The sequence below is a fragment of the Salmo salar genome, chromosome ssa29 (genome assembly GCF_905237065.1).
Source record: "Salmo salar chromosome ssa29, Ssal_v3.1, whole genome shotgun sequence".
In the NCBI taxonomy this organism is placed as follows: domain Eukaryota; kingdom Metazoa; phylum Chordata; class Actinopteri; order Salmoniformes; family Salmonidae; genus Salmo; species Salmo salar.
In genome coordinates, this window is record NC_059470.1 from 19,777,809 (window position 1) to 19,799,676 (window position 21,868).

A 21,868-nucleotide genomic window follows, 5' to 3' on the forward strand; every position below is an offset into this window, starting at 1 on the left:
CACATTCCTGACACGTTTGTACGTATAATAATTCTATAAACGAGTAAAGGGAGATGTAAAGTAAAATCAAAAATGTTCATTCGTTTACAGATCCAATTTAACGGTTACGTTTCACGCATTGCTTTTCTTACGCGCCTAACAATTTCGGTATTTTCAATTTTTGGCAGCTATCTGGCACCATCATGTTCTGCCCAAAGTCCTCTGAGCGACATATACGCTATTCAAATGCCTGGCGACTCGTTACGACTTCCGTTTTATGCACGAAATGATTATAATTCTTGTGTAACCAACAAAAGGCGGTATTATTGTATTTTTTCATGTTGACAGACCTAAATCCATCCGAGAACATCACAGCGAGATTATACTACCTTTGCTACAATCGCTAGTCTCCCGTTTCATATGCGGTATTGTAAACGGAGTGGCGAGGATCACAGAGGAAATTGATCCTTTGTCTGGATACGACAAAATGTGACGTGACGCATTGCAAATGTAATTTCACATGCTGTATCTCAGATTAAAGCGGAGAACGGCATGTGAAGCGGAACAACCAGGGCCTTAACGGAGAGCACAGAAATTGATGTTGCGCCATTCAGATCGCCCTGTACACAAAAATGTTGCTCTGAACCGGTCTTGAACGCTTAAGTTTACCAAAATGCTTTGCAACTCTTGGACAAAAATCAAACATATCATTTTTTACAGTCTTTATTTTTTTTTTCTAATTACAGACTTATGGGTTAAAAATAAAAAAAGCTAAACTTTTTTTTTTTTAAACCCACTCCTGTTTCCAAAAACCAAACCCCTCCACACAAACCCACCCCCCTTAAAATAAAAGCTCCACTCTTTTTAATTAATTACTTTAGCCCCTGTGCCACTGTCTGAGACAGGGCCAGGGCCCTGGTACCCCCTCCCCCCTTCTCTGGTCCCATCTTTCTCACTCTCCCAACTAAAACAGCTGCTGCCATCTTGACATTAGCTCTCTCTATAAATGTGTGTGGTGGTTGGTTGTGTAGTGTCTGCAAAGTGTGTTGGCCTAGTGTGTGTGTGTGTAAGACAGCTCAACGCTTGTTGTAGTAAATGCCCCCTGCGGTAGCCCTGTGATCGCCCTGACCCCCTCCCCCCCACACAGACAGGATGGGGTGAGTGTGCATAGCAGGAGCAGAGAGAGAGAGAGACCCTGCCGAGACATTGGGGGGCGCCGCGGCCACCGGAGCAGGGGTTGTCAGCCTCCACTGGTCCTGAAACCTGAAACGACAAGAAGTGGTCTAATATACAGAGAGAGGAGAAAGAAGAGAGAGGGACATGGAGAGGAGGTGAAGGACATGGAGATGAGGTGACGGACAAATGGGAGGAGAAGCAGCACAGAAAGGCAGAGGGGTGCAAGGAGAAAAAAAAAAGTACCAGACCCACAAAAAAAAAGTAAAGTTGGCAGAGCTCTGGCCATGCTTTCTTGGGGTGAATGCCATGGGCTAAAAGGAGATTACATTTATTTACCCACTGAAAGGCAATCGCTGTCAGAATGACCAATGCTGGAAGATACTGAAAACAAGAGAGCATGGGATGGAACCAAAGGGAGATGGTAACAAAAGTGATGAGTTAAAGGATGGGGCAGGGTAAGTGGCAACTGGTCAGAGAACAGAGAGACAAGGGAATATGAGAACTCCAATACTACAACCTAAAACATAAACAACATTTTTGCTATTGGAAGTTTCACATGTACGGTACATAAAAAAAAGCAAAAAAGATTGACTTATCCTCGATGTTTGCTTTTCGAATGTAAGCATTTGGGGGCTGTGTTGGCTGTGACCCTCACACCCAGACAAAGGAGGCACATCTGCAGCCTGAGATAACATCTCAAAAGATATGCCACCAAATCTCCCCAACGGCCATCATATACCTTACCAGGGTGACCGCACCAACTCCGCACACGCACGCTCACACACAATCGCACACTGCGGCCAGTTTGTCTGTCCAGGATATATTTATATATTTTTTTTTTGTCTTTTTTTGTCTTTTTTCTTCTCAGGGTTCCTTCCTTTATTGGGGGACTTTTTTCATTCTTTTTTTTGGTATGGGGACAAGGAGGTGATAGTAAGGGGGTTTGGGGGTATTAGTAAGGGGAATACCACGATGTTGTTCGCCCTCGGCCCCTGGAAAAGAGAGAGAAAAAGAGGGTGAGTTTCTTGGCTTAAAAAGACAGACACCAATTTTAGGTGTGAAGTGTGTATGTGTGCAGGTAGAAAGGGGGCCTGGTGAGATCTCAATCCTTCAGGTAGACTGGGGGGGGGGGTTCATAAAGATTAATGTATACCATCTTAATGGCATTGTGCCTTTGATAAGTGTTGAATTACCACAATTTCAATTAAGAATAATTGACAGTACAGAAAGAAGCCGAAACCAGCTTTGTCAACAGTAAAATGTGTAATTCTCAGATTATACAGGACTATAAAAATAATAGTAGGGGTGTGGGGACAGTGAGGCACTCGCTCTCCCTCTTTCTCTCTCTCCTCTTTCTCTCTGTGAGAGCAGCTCCTGAGGTCGCTGTTGGGAGAGAACCTGAGAACAGCAGCCTCCAACCCACCCCACAAACCCTCCCAACAGAATGACAGACACACTAGAACAGTCATTCACATGCTATAGGACAGGACATACATACATACATACATACATACATACATACATACATACATACATACAGCTCCAGCATGCAGACAGACTTGACTGACCCATTCTCCTGACAACCTGAACTGGACCATCTCAAAACAGACACACAGCCAGCATCAAAATCAAATCACACATTGCTTTTCCATTCTCACGCATCACCACCACCGTCAGACCCAGGCATCCAGTGCCCACAAACACAGGGGTCACACTAAAGCAGAAACCACTGGTTAGAATGCTGAAGTCAAAATCAGGCTGCAGGAATGAACCCTCCATTCCGGAAGTGAAGGCAGTGGGTGGGACTACCTGGCCAAGTGGCCATCTAGCCTATGTATTTGATGCACTAATGTGTAGTTAACAATCAAGTTGGTTTTAGCAACAAGACAAAGCACCTGCACTCTCCCCATAGTAGGCAAACCACTCCTTGGTTAGCCCATCTCTGGGTAATATGTATGAGCCCAACCTGGTCTCAAGAGAATTTCTTATTCTGTACATAAATTCAAGATGCTCCATTTAGTATGATATGTTTCGTATGTATTAAATTTGTGGATGTTCTTCGCCCATTTCGTATGATGTAATTCGTAACATACAGTACCAGTCGAAAGTTTGGACACCTACTCATTCCAGGGTTTTCCTTAAATTGTTTACTATTATTCTACAATGTAGAAAATAGTAAAGACATCAAAACTATGAAATAACACACATGGAATCATGTAGTAACCAAAAAAAGTGTTAAATCAAATCAAAATATATTTTATATTTGAGATTCTTCAAAGTAGACACCCTTTGCCTTGACAGCCTCTCAACCAGCAAATATATGATATTACGAATTCTAGCTAGTGGCTAACGTTAGCTAGCTGGATACTGTTAGCTAGGCTAGGGGTTAAGTTTAGGAGTTAGGTTAAAGGGTTAAGGTCAGCTAAAACAGTTAAAGTTATAGCTAACATGCTAAGTAGTTGAAAAGTTGCTAATTAGCTAAAATGATCTGTGATGAGATTTGAACTCGCAACCTATGGGTTGCTAGACTTTTGCGATTTATGTATTATGTAACCATATTAAAAATGTAACATATCATACTAATTTGAGTGTCCGGTTTTACATTTACTATATTATGTGTAGTCTATGAGACCAGGCTGATGAGCCATCCAGCAGTGTGCATGGTGCATGAGATTCTGACAAGACCAAAATAATTTCCAATCACGTCATTCTACTAATTGTCTTAAATAGGACTTTGCAGATAGCATATTTTAGCAGGGCAATTTTTTTTTATCAGTGATTGTTGATTGACAATCATATCAGCAGCTCCCACAGAGGGGCCAAATAAGGTACAACAGATGAGCAACTGATACCATTAGTCTAGGTGAATGGAAAGGTTGGTCCATTGGTCAGAATCTCATTGCATGTCAGTTGATGAGGATGCTCATTTTGATTGCTCTGCAGCCCTCAGTCTCTCAGCAATACATATCGAACAGGACATGGGCCCAGAGACAGAGCTCCACCGTGAGGCCCACTGTGAGCGCTCAATGAGTCATCATGGGAACCCCCCTCTCACCTCACACTGAGAGACACAGCAGGACACACACTCCAGGGAGACACACCAGACTCCCAGTGCACAGCGCTTTGATCCACTCCAGGTTTTACATACATAGGGGGTAGGCTTTTGTATGGATTGAAAACAAATACAGATTGCAGGGATGTTGCTTTGGAAAGGTCACAGGCAAAAGACGGCTCTGGAGCAGCTGCACCAGGTGAACACACAGGATGGATATATTATATTACTCTGAACAGCGCACCCGTCTCCTATCAGTGAATCATTAGAACAACATCTAGTTAACTGAGCGGAAGAGTACAGCAGGAAAACTAATACTATATAAATATACACGCACGCCAATGAATGTTTAAGCAACAATGCTAACGTGTCCACCTAGAGAACTTATAGAAGCCATCCACGGTACACTACAATGCTAACGTGTCCACCTAGAGAACTTATAGAAGCCATCCACGGTACACTAAAGACACCCAATTACATTTAAAACTTACATGGCATCTGAATCGTCCTTATGGAATCCAACCATTAACACTGAACAAATGAAAACTAAATCCGACAAGTCATTCTTTGCCTGTCACCTTTTTAAGCATTAATGACCAGCACTGTGGGAGAGATGCTCACTCACAGTCAGTATGTATACGTACGTAATGTCCAAAGTCGTACAAAGAGCCTGCCACTCATACATGTACAGCCTGGGAGGATCGCACTGCCGTGCACTGAGAGTTTGGCTGCCTCCTCTGAAACGGTTGTAGGTGGTGCATGCAACAAGACCGCTCCACACTGACTGACCCATCTGACTCCCTCCACCAGTCTCGCTTACCTTTCCACTCACCATAACCCCACTCTAAAAGGGAACTTCTCCTCCACTGTGCTCTGGATACACACCTTCACTGATATTGCTGGAATGTTGTTCAGCAATGCTAGCCAACGCTTCAGTCCCCTCCCACTACAGGCAGGCTAATAGACGTTCAATGCCTATAGAAAAAGTCTATACCCCCCCCTTGGATTTCTTCACATTTTATTGTGTTACAAAGTGGGATTAACATATTTTTTTTAATTATCATTTGTCAATCTACACAATATACTGTGTCAAAAAGCAAAATTCTAACTTTTAAAAGATGAAAAAATAAAACACTAATATACCTTGAAATGGACAACACCTTTGGCAGCGATTACAGCTGGGTACATTTTAGTCATTTAGCAGACACTTATCGAGAGTGACTTACAGGAGAAATTATGGTTGTGCCTTGCTCAAGGGCACAGATTTTTCACCTAGTCGGCTTGGGGATTCAAACCAGCAACCTTTCAGTTACTTGCCAACCCTCTTAATCACAAGGCTACCTGGGTAAGTCTCATAAGAGCTTTGCTGTATTGTGCAATATTTACCCATTCTTTTTTTTTTATTCTTCAAGCTCAGTCAAGGTGTTGAGGATCATGGCTGGCCATAGACTTTCACAAGCAGATTTAAGTCTAACTCAGCTACTCAGGAAGAGTCACGCTTCTTGGTAAGCAACTCCAGTGTAGATCTGGCTTTGTGTTGTAGGTTATGGTCATGCTGAAAGGTGAATTCCTCTCCCAGTGTCTGGTGTAAAACAGACCGAACCAGGTTTTCCTCTAGCATTTTGCCTGTGCTTACCTCAATTAGGTTTCTTTTCATCCTGCAAAACTCCCGTGTCTTTGCCAATGTCAAAATATCCATACCATGATGCAGCCACCACCATGTTTAAAAATAAGGCATTTACACAGTGATGTGTTGCGTTGCATTTGCAGTTAAGCCAAAAAGTATTACTTTGCTGCGTTTCTGCAGTATTACTTTAGTGCCTAGTTGCAGACATATGCATGTTTTGGAATATTTCACTCTCATTTAGGTCATTATTGTGGAGTCACTACAATGTTGTTGATTCATCCTCAGTTTTCTCCCATCACAGCCATTGAAATCTGTAACTCTTAAAAATCACCAATGGCCTCATGGTGACAACCCTAAGCAGTTTCCTTCCTATCCTGCAGCTCAGTTTAGAAGAACGACTGCGTCTGGGTGGTTTAATACAGCTTAATGATTAACTTGACCATGCTTAAAGAGATAATAAATGTCTGATTTGTTATTGTTACCCATCTACCAATCACTGCCTTTCTTTAGGAGGCTTTCGAAAAGCTCACTGCTCTTTGTAGTTAAATCTGTGCTTGAAATTCAATACTTGACATAAGCCTTACAGATTTATTGGGGACAGAGGAAGGGGTAGTCATTTAATTGTCAGCCCCTATTATTTCACAGTGAGTCCATCTAACTTATGTGATTAGTTAAAGGTGCTACATATGATCTATAATATTTTTTGTATTGTAATTTCAGAAAATTTCCATAATATACTGTATCTGCAATAATAGTGGAATGATAGACAATCACAACGCTGTGAAACACTGATGTTCTCCTATTGATTTCTCCCGCCGGAGCAGCGACAGTTGTCAAAATGTGAAAACTGATCCAACTTTATGTTATCTAGTGGAAATCGTCCTGTCATTTCCTGGTTGCAAAAATAAAATGCTCAAATTTATCCCGGCACTGAGTACATTTCAGGTCTGCTGAGCGCAAACTTGAACATTGTGAAAATTCTATGCAACTTCCGCTGTGCATTTACTGTGAAAACTTAGGCTGTACCCACTTTAAGTTACAGTTTTAACAGTGGCCAAGTAGTCTACTGGATCATAATGTAAGCCTACAAGTGGCCTACAATTTTAAAAAAGAACAGAAAATTGCATCCCATAACATTTTAACACGGAAATAGCTGTTTTATCATTCAGCCTACAGTAGCAGCCAATGTGTGGTGTTCAATGTAGGCCCACATTCCATGAGATGTGGAAAACATTTTAAAAAAATGCAGGGCTTGATATTACCCTGTTTATCCACTTGTCCTTCAGACAAGGTGACTGAAAATGTGTTGTTTGAGGCAAGAAACCACTTTGCAAGGGCTCCAGTGGCGCAGCGGTCTAAGGCACTGCATCTCAGCGCAAGAGGTGTCACTACAGTCCCTGTTTCGAATCTAGGCTGAATCACATCCGGCCGTGATTGGGAGTCCCATAGGGCGGCACACAATCGGCCCGGGGTAGGCCGTGTTGTAAATAAGAATATTGTTAACTGACTTGCCTAGTTAAATAAATAAAATGCATTATTATTATTATTATTATTATTCCCATACCATTATTATGGAGAATCAGACAAACTATGCTACCTTTTGCCATTGGCTACTTCGCTTTTACAAGACAGTCTCAAAATACAACAGTGCCCCTTTAAGAGTTACAAAAAAGCTCTCTACCTGACTCACTTCTCAAAGATGGCTAGAAATGTAAAAATGTTGTGCTCTTGTAGGAAGCAACCATTCCCCATTGTTGACTAGAAATTGGCTATAACTGGGCTAATATCTCACTAACTAGTAAAGGATATGAACAAAACGTGCACAGGTGGCTACATGCAGCGCATGCTTTGATCTCAAAACAAGCGCATCAACTCATGACCGCTCATGCTGTAAACACAGTCCAGTTCAAAGTGAATGGGACAGGTCCATATATGGCACTTTGCATATAGGCCTACTGCAGGTCTGGTTATGGCGCACCGGTCTGTGTAGAGTATGGGCCTGCGTCGAGCCCGTCAATGCAATAGAATCCATATATTAATTTAAATATCTATTTTATTCACCCCAATTTTGTGATATCAAATTGGTAGTGAGTCTTGTCCCGTCGCTGCAACTCCCCTACGGACCCGGGAGAGGTGAAGGTCGAGAGCCATGTGTCCTAAAACACGACCCTGCCAAGCTGCACTGCTTCTTGACACACTGCTCGCTTAACCCGGAAGCGAGCCACACCAATGTGTCGGAGGAAACATTATCCAGCTTGCAACTTAATTCAGCTTGCAGGCGCCCGGCCCGCCACAAGGAGTCGCTAGAGTGCGATGGGACAAGTAAATCCCGGCCAGCCAAACCCTCCCCTAACCCGGACGACGCTGAGCCAATTGTGCGCCACCTCATGGGTCTCCTGGTTACAGCTGGCTGTGACACAGCCTGGGATCAAACCCAGGTCTGTAGTGACGCCTCAAGCACTGCAGTGCCTAAGACCACTGCGCCACTTGGGAGTCCCTTGCAATAGAATCCTACTCCAATACACTCTACTTACAAGAAAATCTCTTGCACAGATAGTTTTGCATACTAACTCTTGCATAGTTCGTTTTGTTTCGGTATGTTAGATCGAAAGTGGCTAATATTGGGGCCTCCCGAGTCAAGCACAACTCCCACAGAGCAAAACGTTGATAGTGTTAAGGGTTAAACTCTAAAAAGTTGAGTAGTTCAATCTCGGGCTGATTACTTCTGCGCAGCAGTCTGTGGGGAGCTGCGCACCCATGCACAGCTTAGAGGGAACATTGCTGTTTGCTCAATTTCAGTTTGTGACAAAACAAGCACTGAATAGTGTTGGGAATCATTGCACCATCTAATTCACTATGAAAAAATAAAGATATATATATTTTTAAACAGGTCTCTGAAACTAGTGGCCCAAACAGCAATTTTCAGTTTTGTTCCACCAGCTTCAAAACACTAATAACTATATTTTTTGTCATTGAAAATATATTTCACAGCCATTCAGTGCGAGTTCTCACACAATCTGAAATTGAGTGAACAGTGTAGAATTTTAGAAACCAGGAAATGACAGAGCCATTTCCTCTAAATAACACAGCCACAAAGTCAGAACATCTTGACAACACCTGCTGCTCTGGCGGGAGAAATCAATAGCCGAATATCACAGCCAGTCACAACACTGGTGGGTAAGTAACACTATGAAACACTATCCTTCCACTATTAGCAGCAGATATTATGGACATTTTCTGAAATTACAATGCAAAAATTCCAAAAGCCGTGTGGCTCAGTTGGTTGAGCATGGCGCTTGCAAAGCCAAGGTTGTGGGTTTGATTCCCACGGGGGCCAGTACAAAAAATAAATGTATGAAAAATGTATGCGCTCAATACTGAAACATGCTGACCACACCGCTCGTGTCGCGTGCGCTGCAAAATAAATGTGTTATTCAATCATTGCACCCACACTGCTCACGAGCGTCTGCATGGCCAGGTGCTAAAATACAACTATGTTCTATTTGTTGCGCTTAGCAAGTCCCGCCTCTCCCATTTCCTCATTGGTTTTTAGGAGCATATACCCACATGGGTGATTGAAAGATGGACTGAAGTCCACATTCAGTTCATCTTTGTGGTAATGCGCCGTAAAGTTGGTTGCCAACCGCCATATAAAGTCCAAAGAAGAAAAGAAGCCTGAAGGAGGAGAGATGACAAAAAACTAAATTGGGTTTACCCTTTTATCTGTGGATGAATTGTCAGAGTAGAGGACCTTGTGCATTTCAGGTATAATAAAACAACCCAATGTTTATATCCCAGGACAAATTAGCTAGTAACAGCTAGCTAAACTGCCATAAATGTTTAATGCTTTTCGACCTGTCCCCAAATGAATACAATTGGTTCAGAGTTTGCTTTTATATTTCAACATGCGTGTCCTGATTGCTTCTGGTGTAGGTTGGTTTTTACCTATTAGATTAACTTTTTGTCGTAAAAAACCTTCTAGAACCAAGCAGCGCAAAAATATTCTATATGTGTAGGGAAGTATTTAAACACTTGCTTAGGTCCAACCTCTGATCTTTCCAAGCATTTTTTATATGCTAAAACAGGATAAAAATTTTAAGAAAAATAAGAAAACATATCAAATCATACTACTCGTTAAACATTTAAGAACGCCTCGGTAAATGGTAAATACACAGATATACAGTGGGGTCTAAAATTGACAGCCTTGATAAAGGTGAGCAAAAATGACTGTATAAAATCAACAATTTGAGTACTGAGCTGTATTTTATGGTTAAAAAAATAGGGAAGTTACAGTACCGGTCAAAAGTTTTTGTTGTGCGCATTCAGGCAAACTGAATGCGCACAACAGTAAACCGATAATCTCATAGATAACCTCACCTGAATACCATATTCATAATGTATCAAATATATCATATATCGTTACTTGAACATTTTAGAGTAGTCAAGCAATCTTTTTATTTAGTCTTGTCGATGGTGCGATTGTGGAGAATGTCACTCTGTGGCATTGCCTCTTTCAGTAATTGTTTTTAACTTGGGGGGGACAAAATCACCATGCGGGTGTGCATGCGGTTTGGTCAGCATATAAGTCACTCTTGATAAGCACATCTGCTAAAGGACTAAAATATAACCATTTAAAAATGTTTATAAAAATCATGTGTAGCACCTTCAAGTAAAATTTTAATTCTGAACTAATTTAGGTTTGCCTAAACAAAGGGGGTGATTAGTTCTGCAATTACTATATTGTCATTTAATTTTTATTCCTTTGTAAAAGTGAAGAATTTTATTTTTCACTGACATTATGGACTATTGTGTAGATCAATTAAATATTTTTATTAAATCTATTTCAAACCCACTTTGTAACACAACAAAATGTGAAAAGATTAGACCGGTGTAGACTTTCTACAGGCACTGTACCTTCAATGATTCTCTATATGCCCAATTTCAACCACCAGCCCATAGACACCGGATGGCCCCACTGAGTCTTGGGCAGGAGCATGTTTAGAATTGAGCACACTCTCTCCTCAGTACTCTCTCTTCACTGCACATTCTGAAGCCAGGTCAGAAAACCAACACTAGCACCTGCCCCTTCAGTGTTTGCGCTACCAAATTGCTTACACCTATTCGGTGCTTTAAGATCTGCAAACAGTGTGTGTGTGTGTGGGGGGGGGGGTTGGCTTCAGGCTTTACGGTGTCCTCACTGCCCACCATCTCCCTCTCTCCTCATCCTCACTTCCTCCATAATCTCACTCAGCACTCATTCTACTGCCCTTCAACTCTCCCTCACTTTTCCATACTATTCCCCTCCCCCAGGTAATGGCCAGCTGTCTCTCAGTCTCAGGGTATGAGTGTCCCGGGGTGCTCACCTGAAGGCCCGTCCTCTGCCTCTGGGCGGTGTGTAGCCACTGTAGTAACGTGCGCGCGACGGGTTAAAGTTCCCTCCTCGTGAGCGGAAGCGGGCCCGAGGAAACCCGCGGTCTGTGGTGCTGATACCTGGCCTGTTTGTTCTCTTCACACCCACCTGGCAGGATCAAGACAGGGGAAACAGGAAACCACAGGTTAGACAATAGCACAGGGGCCACAGAGTTCAGAAGGGCACAGGGGTCAGTCCCATTTAACACCCAGTTAATGTAGGAAATGAAACTGAAATTCGGTTCATACAGATAAATTGCTCAGAATTTAGATTTTCCCCATTTCCTTCGTTTATTTGAAACGGAATTGACCGTGACAGTAGCTAGGTTTCCATCCAATTGGCGACAGATTTTCATGCAAATATTCTAAAATCTGCATAAAAACAATATACGCAAATCAGAGATTTGTTTCCATCAAACTGACTTGTTGCGTACAAAAAAGGCTGCGCGTGATGATGTCGTGCAAAGGCGCATCAAACTCCTCACCATGCACTTTCACCACCCTGGGAAGTTCATAACTTAATTCATCTGTAACCTAATAAACTGTAGTCATAGAGGGAGGACCACACAGCATATCACGTGACTCCCAAGTTTACTTCAATATGATGGTTATTATATCAGTATTTGCACATAAATATCTGTAGTTGCCATGGCAGGTGGGAATTTTTCCCCCAACATGTACTTTACTTGCATAAAAAAGGTTGGGATGGAAACCTGGTTTATGAAACAGTGTTGCGTCCTCACCTTAATCTGCCTTCCTCTGAACAGAGACTCGTCCAATGCCATGGCCGTCCTCACAGACTCCTTGTCTGAAAACTCAATATAGGCAAACCTGCAACAGCAGCAGAAATATAATTAGCGTCACGAAGCACTAAAATCACAGTGCACAATTCACTGAACAATCATGGACACCTCTTTTCAATAATTCCCTAATAATGAGAATAAAATGTTTGATGAGCAACAGTTTAGCAACCTGATCATCATCATCCTCCTAACTGGTTTCTCTCATACACAAATGAGAAGCTTCAGAAAATAACTCCAGGCTATTAGAATAAGCAGTTACTTTCAATTAACACTACTGAGACCTGAATCAAACAGAATAATATTAGCTAGTTTTATTGCATTACTTCAAGTGGAAAGGGAATGATAAAAGCTTTTATACTAGTCATGAATTGTACACCTGTGCGCTTGGCTATAAAATGGACATGGGCACTTGAGTGAGCTAGACCACCATGTCAGTGAAGAAATCCTCTGTGATGCAGTCCGAGTCATCTCTATAGAAAGTTAGGGCAATGCGGTTTCAGTCTTCCGAGAGCGCCACTTTCTCCTCCTTAGCTGTTGCTAAGTGATAGACACTTCTGCATTGTGCTGTTTATTTCTGATCGGTTTTCGAAAACCTATGAAGATGTCAAGTGAATGCAGATATGCAATTTGTTGACAACACCCCCCCTGCTGAAAGTCTTAACTCTAGATGACTAGGACAATGTATTTACGTACCTGTGAATAAAAGAGCACTACTTCTCTAACCCGCACATGGAATGTAGGCAATTACCCTCTGGGATGCCGAGAGGGTATAGCTAGTAAAATGGTGTCTACACAATCTTTAGGGTGGAGGCTGTAAACGTCTTATTTACTCTAGATGACTGATAGAAGAACGCTGCATAGTGTACTCACAGGTCTGTAAGTGAAAGAGCACTACTGCACATGGAGGGAATGAGGGTGTAGGCATTTACCCTTTGGGATGCCCTGTGAACTTGTCACACAGGATGGTGACTCTGTTGACGGAGCCGCAACCGTGGAAGTGGGCTTCTAGCTCCTCCGCCGTGGCGCCGTAATCAACCTGTCCAGAGAGGGAGAACGGTGAGATACCGCTGACACAGTGCCTAGTCAATTCCGCATACAGAATCAACTCAGAGCCAAACCCCAAATTGAGGTTTTTGCATTCAAAGTAATGTGAAATCATGCATGATGTCAATTTGAAACTCTGCTACACTCATCATATGATAGAATCACCTTGAACACCTAACCAGGTGAATTCCACATACACCCAAAATAGAAACACCATCTGAGGTTAAGGAGGGGGTGAAGCCTTACGTTTCCAACATAGATAGATCTCGCGTCGGCTTCCATTTTCTCCTCGATGGACATGATGACGGGACCGGCTAGAGAGAGCAAAATTGAGACAAATTTATATACACTACCGTTCAAAAGTTTGGGGTCACTTAGAAATGTCCTTGTTTTCCATGAAAACATACATGAAATGAGTTGCAAAATGAATAAGAAATAGTCAAGACGTTGACAAGGTTATAAATAATGATTTTGAATTGAAATAATTGTGTCCTTCAAACTTTGCTTTCGTCAAAGAATCCTGCATTTGCAGCAATTACAGCCTTGCAGACCTTTGGCATTCTAGTTGTCAATTTGTTGAGGTAATCTGAAGAGATTTCACCCCATGCTTCCTGAAGCACCTCCCACAAGTTGGATTGGCATGATGGGCACTTCTTACATACCATACGGTCAAACTGCTCCCATAACAGCTCAATAGGGTTGAGATCTGGTGACTGTGCTGGCCAGTCCATTATAGACAGAATACCAGCTGACAGCTTCTTCCCCAAATAGTTCTAACATAGTTTGGAGCTGTGCTTTGGGTCATTGTCCTGTCGTAGGAGGAAATTGTCTCCAATTAAGCACCGTCCACAGGGTATGGCATGGCGTTGCAAAATGGAGTGATAGCCTTCCTTCTTCAAGGCCCCTTTTATCCTGTACAAATCTCACACTGTACCACCACCAAAGCACCCCCAGACCATCACATTGCCTCCACCATGCTAGACAAATGGCATCAAGCACTCCTCCAGCATCTTTTCAATGTCTCACGAATGTTCTTTGTGATCTCAACACCTCAAACTTAGATTTGTCTTAGATAACACTTAGATAACACTAAGTTTGTCTCAAACTTAGATAACACTTTTTTCCCCCAATTTTCCTCTGTCCAGTGTCTGTGTTCTTTTGCCCATCTTAATATTTTCATTGGCCAGTCTGAGATATGGCTTTTTTTTGCAACTCTGCCTAGAAGGCCAGCATCCCGGAGTCTCCTCTTCACTGTTGACGTTGAAACTGGCGTTTTGCGGGTTCTATTTAATGAAGCTGCCAGTTGAGGACTTGAGGCATCTGTTTCTCAAACTACACACTAATGTACTTGTCCTCTTGCTCAGTTGTGCACCAGGGCCTCCCACTCCTCTTTCTATTCTGGTTAGAGCCAGTTTGCCCTGTTCCGTGAAGGTAGTAGTACACAGCATTGTACGAGATCTTCAGTTTCTTGGCAATTTCTCATATAGAATAGCCTTCATTTCTCAGAACAATAGACTGACGAGTTCCAGAAGAAAGTTCTTTGTTTTTGGCCATTTTGAGCCTGTAATCGAACCCACAAATGCTGATGCTCCAGATACTCGACTAGTCTATTGAAGGTCAGTTTTATTGCTTCTTTAAATCAGCACAACAGTTTTCAGCTGTGCCAACATAATTACAAAAGGGTTTTCTAATGATCAATTAGCCTTTTAAAATGATAAACTTGGATTAGCTAACACAACCATGCCATTGGAACACAGGCGTGATGGTTACATAGGCCTCTGTAGATTATCTTTTTTTATTTTAACCTGCCGTTTCCAGCTACAATAGTCATTTACAACATTTAAACTGCATTTCTGATCAATGTGATGTTATTTTAATAGGCAAAAAAAAAATGCTTTCCTTTCAAAAACAAGGACATTTCTAAGTGACCCCAAACGTTTGAACAGTAGTGTATATTTGGAAGGGTCTGATATTAAATGAATCTCTGTCTTGTAGCTGCTCTGGAAACTTCTGTCAAATACAAAAATTATTTGGTCTTCTCAAACAGTCATTTTGGGAGACATGTTCCGAGGCACCTTATCACTCTTTCTTCCCAAATAAACTCACCTGGTGGAGGGCTAAGATTCATCTGTTTCTCCACCTCGTTCTGTAACTCCTTCAGCTTTTCTGCTTCCTCCTCCATCTCTCGCACCCGAGCTTTGATCGCCTCCAGCTCCTGAAAAAATAAAAATAATCAATAATCAGCAATTGAAACACACACCACACCAGTCGGCAGCCTTGACAGACATCATGGGAATAAAACAAGAAAAATGTATCAAAGGAATGATTTCATTGTATTCATCCATGCCGTGCAAGCGCATGACACACTTGGCAGTTCAGTAGCCTAAGATGACCCTGTTCCTGCACTGGCTGCTGAGTGGAACAGGCTCGCAGCACATGACCATCGCCCCGGGGTCTTTGTATCAGGCTTCACCATTCATTTCACAGACTGCTCGCTCAGCAAGAATCCCCACCGCCCCAGTGATGGCCAATAAGATGGTGGTGCCATACATCCTGTTGGGTGGGATCCCTTATTGGGTTCTGGCCTCCTTGACATTGCTGCATTGCAGCGCAATGGGAGTTGCTCCAAATCCATCCTGGACTACTGACACTATTTGCATTGCAGGTTAATCCATTCCAGGTCTTGGGGATGTCTTACATGGCCCCATTGATCATAACCAATAGACAAATTCAACAGCTTCGACAGGCTTCAAGAAGAAACAGTGAAATCCCTGGAAACTACATGGCTTATTTGATTCGGTGATGACTGGCTGCATTTTGTCGCATATTTACTGTAGTCTCTTCCCTCCTGAAAATATCGAAGGATGCAAGCCCAGCCCTAAAAAAAATACTGCACCCCCAGTCTCGTGCTGACAGAATTGCTTTCGAACACATTCTATGCCAAAAACCACGATCACACATGCATATACAAATCAGAAACATTGTAGATAACATTTAAATGCAAGCCAACAGCTTTAATTTGAATATTTTCAATCCGCATCTTTGCACACTACCACAGTAATATCCATAACCCACTAATTTAATCAAGCGATAATACCTACTCATAATACTCAAAATTACATATTTAAAAATGCTTGCGTTTCGCAAGTCACTCAATGCCTTTAGTGGGAGAATAAACATGCGTGTCAGGTGCATGTCTGCAACTTCCCAATTATTAGCTAGCTAACTAGCCAGCCAACTACCATTAACTCGTCGGCTCCCTCCCACTAACGTTATATCCAGCCCAAATATCCATATCCATTCATCCCTACTACAACAGAGCAAGTGCCGCATACTTTTCTGCTAGCATTTTAGCTATATAACAGTTAGATAGATAGTAACTCAAAACATTAAAGCTTTTTTACTAGTCATCACTTAAATTTTCACGGAGTTGACGATCATGTTCCGTATGCGCATCAGCGCTTCCATTACAGCAGCTGTCAGCGTATGAGAAAAGAAAGGAGGCGTGTTTACCGTGAGCTCTCGCAGTGTCTACGGATGGACTCGCAATCCGGCGGCTAATGGCGGCCTGTCCTACCCTCGCCCCTGTCTACATCTCCGTCTTGCATTTTTGCGACGAATATTTTCCCCCACTAGGTCGACAGCACTGGCGCAGAGAAACTACCAACGCTGCTGCGCCAACATGGCCGCCAAAATCACGCATGTCACCACACATTTCTACTGAGCCTCAATGTCGGATATCAACCAAGAGATAAAAAAAAGACACCACCGGGAATAAAAAAAGATATAGCTGATTGCAGCTTAAAATAACGTGTTCACACCCACAACTCTATCGTACAATACACATGTATTGTTTCAACTTGAGTGAGGTTTTGGGCATAAACTATGCCCTTCACTTACCGGGTCCTCGATCGCGGCCTCTCCCTCCTCTAATCCAGGTTCCTCATCGCCAACACCCGGGTCTTCTAGTTCTGGGTGCCCTGGGTCTGAGTCCAGCAGGGATTCTTCCGTCATCCCGGAGTCCATTCCGTTACCGAACTCCGCCATCTCCCAATTCCGGTTTATCCGACGCGCCTCGTGGCTTAAACCAACTTTACAGGCCCCTACTCACACAGCGGGAGAGTGAGTGGGGCGAAAGAAAAAAAACGGCGGAAACCGCCGCTTAGGAAAGTTAAAACGTGAAATAAAAGGCCAGCTTCGACTCTAGCCACTGTCCGAACGGGTTCCTACTACAATTGCAAAGGCTACTTCAGTTGTGTGTGTGTGTATCGAAGTTTCAGCGGAGAGCCTAACGTTACAGTTTATTTACATTAAGAAATATACATAACATAAAAGATTCTCTTCTCGAGTGCTGTGTCCTCAGTTCAGAAATGGAAGTCGGGGGTGGAGTTACGTACTGCGGGCGTAAACTCGCAATCTTATTACTCAATTAAGCATTGTAGACACACCTTCTACCGTCATTCGTTGTCGTCTATTGGATATATGGCAGCACATTTATGCGTTCTTACCAATTTCGCCTTACACTTCAAACTCGGATTCGATTAGAAGTATGTCAATCACAAAGCCCACCCAATTTGTCTTTCGACCTATGACTGTATTTTCATTAATTCTCCGCTACTCCACTAGCACAGATAGAACAATGAGACAGATATTTCACCGGATGTATACATGTGAAGCATCCGCTTGGCATTTGCACAAACTACCAAATCTGGTATTGAGGAAAAGCCCAGTGGCCGGCAACGGGAAAGATGGAACATTCTGCAACATTTCTCATCGATTAAACGTTTGATCTCAATACAGTTTTCTGTTCCCAAAACTATAATATGTTATGAACAAAGTGGACAAAGTCTTGTACACTTTACTCTTTGCCAATATTTTGTTTTAAATCACGTTAATTAGAAGGAGTGCAAAGGCGAATTGAGTTATTGCACACGCGCACTTCACAGAGTAGGTGTTCCCTAACGGAAATTAACCGACGCATGCTAGAACGGGCCAAAAGGCTCTCGTTTGCTCGTGCTTGGCTCTTCCCACCTCCTTGCTTGTTCTGCCCACTGTGACTAATTCTTTCCCATTGGAAACGACAGGCTGTGGTCTATCTTGGTTTAGTTATATAAATATTTGCTGCTAGCGTGACACCTTCGAGTCAGGTAAATCCACCTCAATCAATGACCTATCTTTAACAGCAATACACACTTTCAATATTAAAATAATAAAAATGACAAAGATTCTCAGAAATGGTGGGGATTGATGTTACTGCAAGAAAAGTGTAGTGAGATAAAGTGTTGTGAATAAAGCACAGCTAAATGTTTACCATGTAATTTATACAGTTTGTTTTTATTAAACTACCAGATCAGGTTGGGTTACAGATTAGGTTGTAATCTAGAAAATAAATGGCTGGATGTGTAATAACTGTAAATATCTAACTGCAGACGACCAATGTATATTGAGAGCTCCTCACAGACGCAGTAGAACTATCATCAGTTTATGCTACTGCATCCATGTGCCCAGACCCCACAGGCCTATCCAAATGAGTTTTCACAAAGGCCCTATAGGTATTTCACCTCTGCCACCAGTGTAGCTGACTGATGTACACATAAATACTGTAGTTGGGTGCTATCGTACTATCCTGCGGTCCAGAGACGAGAGCTCTACCATCCACACCAACAGCCCAGGGGCCTCATTTATCAATCATGCGTAGGCACAAATCTGTGCGTAAACCATGCGTGGGATAATTTCCAAGCAAAATGTGAGATTGATCAATATGACCGTTTGTGTATGCACAGTGCCAAGTGGTGAAACTGTTTGTCTAACATAGAATGGGGAAAAGGTGTTGAAAATGTGTGAAATTGTGAGAGTAGGCCTAATAATTAAATAATTTTTCGATTTGTGAATTCATGCAACATACTGTATCTTAACAGGCTATGTATAATTTGACCCCATCAGTACATTTGTTAAGATAATAATCCATATAAAGTAAAGTATTTTGTTCAATTAGAAAAGGTATTCCCAAACTGGGGTTCGCGTAACCAAGGGGTACGAGCAATGCCGTCAGGGGTACGCCAAATAAAAATGTGATTCAGATTTTTAAAAGAAAAAAGAAAACTTACTCTTTTTTTCACATTTTCAAACTGTCTATTTATATTTTCCAACAGGGCTATACATTTTGGTGAGGTTTTTTTCTCGCCTGAATAGCCTCGTTTCACTGCCAAAAATCAAATTAAACCATCTAGTGTTCAGCGAAATAACAACACAATGTCAAATACAGGAAGCCTAGTCAAATAATTAACATCCAATCACATTAACCGTCACTCTCTCGTGGGAATTCCACTAATGTATGTAGCCAAAAGTAGCTGCTGCTCATTCTGTTTGCTCTAAAATTGATAAATGGTTAAAAAAAAAGTAAGGCCTGCATCCATAGAGACACATACCAGCTCTACTGATAGTACTGCTACTACCAGCAGTTCTACTACACCTGCACCTGTTGACGACACAAGTTGTTCTGCTTCCATGAACACATCCAATGCTAGCATCAGTAATTCTACATTTGTTGTTAGCCCAGCTAGCATGGACACTGACAGTTCTGAATCTGATGCAGCCGAAGAGCTACTGCCCTTACCCGGGAAAGCACCGAACAACAGACAGGGACGTTGGACCATCGAAGAGGCGCAAATATGATGAGAACTACATTGATTTGGGGTTCACTTATATTGGGAGCAGTGCCTTTCCTCGGTGACAGTGTGTTATATGTGCAAAAGTACTATCTCACAACTCGATGACACCTTCACTCTTACGCAGACATTTAGAAACAAAACATGCCAATTTGAAAAATAAGTCACAGGAGTTTTTTGAGCGAGAATTAAGACGACTTTCAAGTAATTAGACAAATATAAAAGCAACAGATACCATTAATAAGAAGGGGCTAGAAGCGTCTTATATGGTGAGCTACCGAGTGGCTAGGACAGGCAAGCCCCATACTATTGTGGAGGACTTAATTCTTCCTGCTGCCACGGATATGGCTGGGACAATGCTGGGGGAAAAGGCCAAAAAAACTATACAGACAATTTCTTCATCAAACAACACTGTTTCACGATGCATCAGTGACAAGGCAGGAGATGTTTCGAAACAATTACTGCTTCACATACAAGCCAGTGAATTCTATGCATTACAGCTGGATGAGTCAACAGACGTGGCGGGCCTGGCACAGCTCCTGATATACTCTATGTCTGTTAAGTTTATGGGGGGTCAATTAAGGAAGACATCCTCTTCTGCAAACCACTGGAGAGGATATTTTTAAGGTACTGGACAGCTTTGTGACATAAAATGGACTTTGGTGGTCAAGATGTGTTGGTATCTGTACTGATGGCGCAAAAGCCATGACAGGGAGACATAGTGGAGTGGTAACACCCATGCAAGAAGTTGCTTCTGACGCCACTTGGGTACATTGCAGCATCCACCAAGAGGCTGTTGCTGCCAGGGGAATGCCTGACAGCTTGAAAGACGTTTTAGACATGACAGTGAAAATGGCAAACTTTGTTAAAGCAAGGCCCCTGAACTCTCGTGTATTTTCTGCACTATGCAATGATATGGGCAGCAACCATGTAACGCTTTTACAACATACAGAAGAAGTGCGCTGGTTATCAAGAGGCAAAGTATTGACGTTTTTTTTTAACTGAGGAACGAGCTTAAAGTTTTCTTTACTGACCATCATTTTCACTTGTCTGACTGCTTGCATGATGACGAGTTTCTCACATGACTGGCCTATCTGGGTGATTTTTTCTCTCGCCTGAATGATTTAAATCTATGATTACAGGGACTCACCACATTTATATTCAATTTGAGGGACAAAATTGAGGCTATGATTAAGAAGTTGGAGCTCTTCTCTGTTTTCACAGAGACAACACACAGGTCTTTCCATCATTTTATGATTTTTTGTGTGCAAATTAATTTACGGACAATATCAAATGTGATATAGCGAAGCACCTGAGGTACTTTCCAGAAACATATGACACAAACAACTAGATTCATTATCCCTTTCATGCACTGCCTCCAGTCCACTTGCCGATATCTGAACAAGAGAGGCTCATAGAAATTGCAACAACAGTTCTGTGAAAATGTAATTGAATCAGAAGCCACTGCCAGATTTCTGGATAGAGCTGCGCTAAGAGTATCCTGCCTTGGCAAATCGTGCTGTTAAAACACTCATGCCTTTTGCAACCACGTACCTATGTGAGAGTGGATTATCGGCCCTCACAAGCATGAAAACGAAATACAGGCACAGACTGTGTGTGGAAACTTATTTAAGACTGATACTCTCCAATACAACCCAACATTGCAGATGTATGTGCATCCTTTCAAGCACACCCTTCTCATTAACCTGTGGTGAGTAATTCACAATTTTTGATGAACAAATAAGGTTTTATATAAAAAGATGGTTAAATAAAGAGATAAAGTATTGAGTATTATTATATTGTTATTTGTGCCCTGGTCCTATAAGAGCGCTTTGTCACTTCCCACGAGCCGGGTTGTAACAAAAACTAATTCTTGTGTTTAATAAATGTATCGTATGTGGCAGGCTTACAATGATGGCAAAAAACAACATTTGAGAGTGCGCTGACCCTGGTGCTAGAGGGGGTACGCAGCTGGAGGTTGAATGTTTGAAGGGGTACGGAACTATAAAAAGTCTGGGAACCACTGAATTAGAGGCATGTGTGAAAGTGAAACCATTGTTGAAATACAATTTTTTAAAGACTGAGATAATGGGAAATCGAATGCGAGCTG

The 21,868-nt window shown here is 42.2% G+C and overlaps 1 protein-coding gene across 3 annotated transcripts; it reads right to left on the reverse strand.

The window, feature by feature from the left end:
• Positions 1 to 686: 686 nt before the first annotated feature.
• pabpn1 (poly(A) binding protein, nuclear 1) lies at positions 687 to 17,710 on the reverse strand. Of its 3 annotated transcripts, XM_045710505.1 has the most exons (8): positions 17,270 to 17,710; positions 16,991 to 17,238; positions 15,197 to 15,305; positions 13,337 to 13,404; positions 12,976 to 13,082; positions 11,987 to 12,074; positions 11,198 to 11,352; positions 687 to 1,242 (listed from the first exon to the last, which is right to left on the reverse strand). In XM_045710505.1, exons 2-8 carry the CDS (start codon positions 17,135 to 17,137, stop codon positions 1,056 to 1,058), a joined length of 861 nt encoding a protein of 286 aa, XP_045566461.1. In that variant the 5' UTR covers positions 17,138 to 17,238; positions 17,270 to 17,710; the 3' UTR covers positions 687 to 1,055.
• Between the last annotated feature and the right edge of the window lie 4,158 nt (positions 17,711 to 21,868).

Coding starts and splice junctions, on each gene's coding strand:
- pabpn1 (XM_045710505.1), bottom strand. CDS start 17,137: ATGGCGGAGTTCGGTAACGGAATGGACTCCGGGATGACGGAAGAATCC. Junction 11,353..11,986: donor TCAGAGGAAGGCAGATTAAG/GTGAGGACGCAA, acceptor TGATCCTGCCAG/GTGGGTGTGAAGAGAACAAA. Junction 1,243..11,197: donor GGCAGAGGACGGGCCTTCAG/GTGAGCACCCCG, acceptor TTGTCGTTTCAG/GTTTCAGGACCAGTGGAGGC.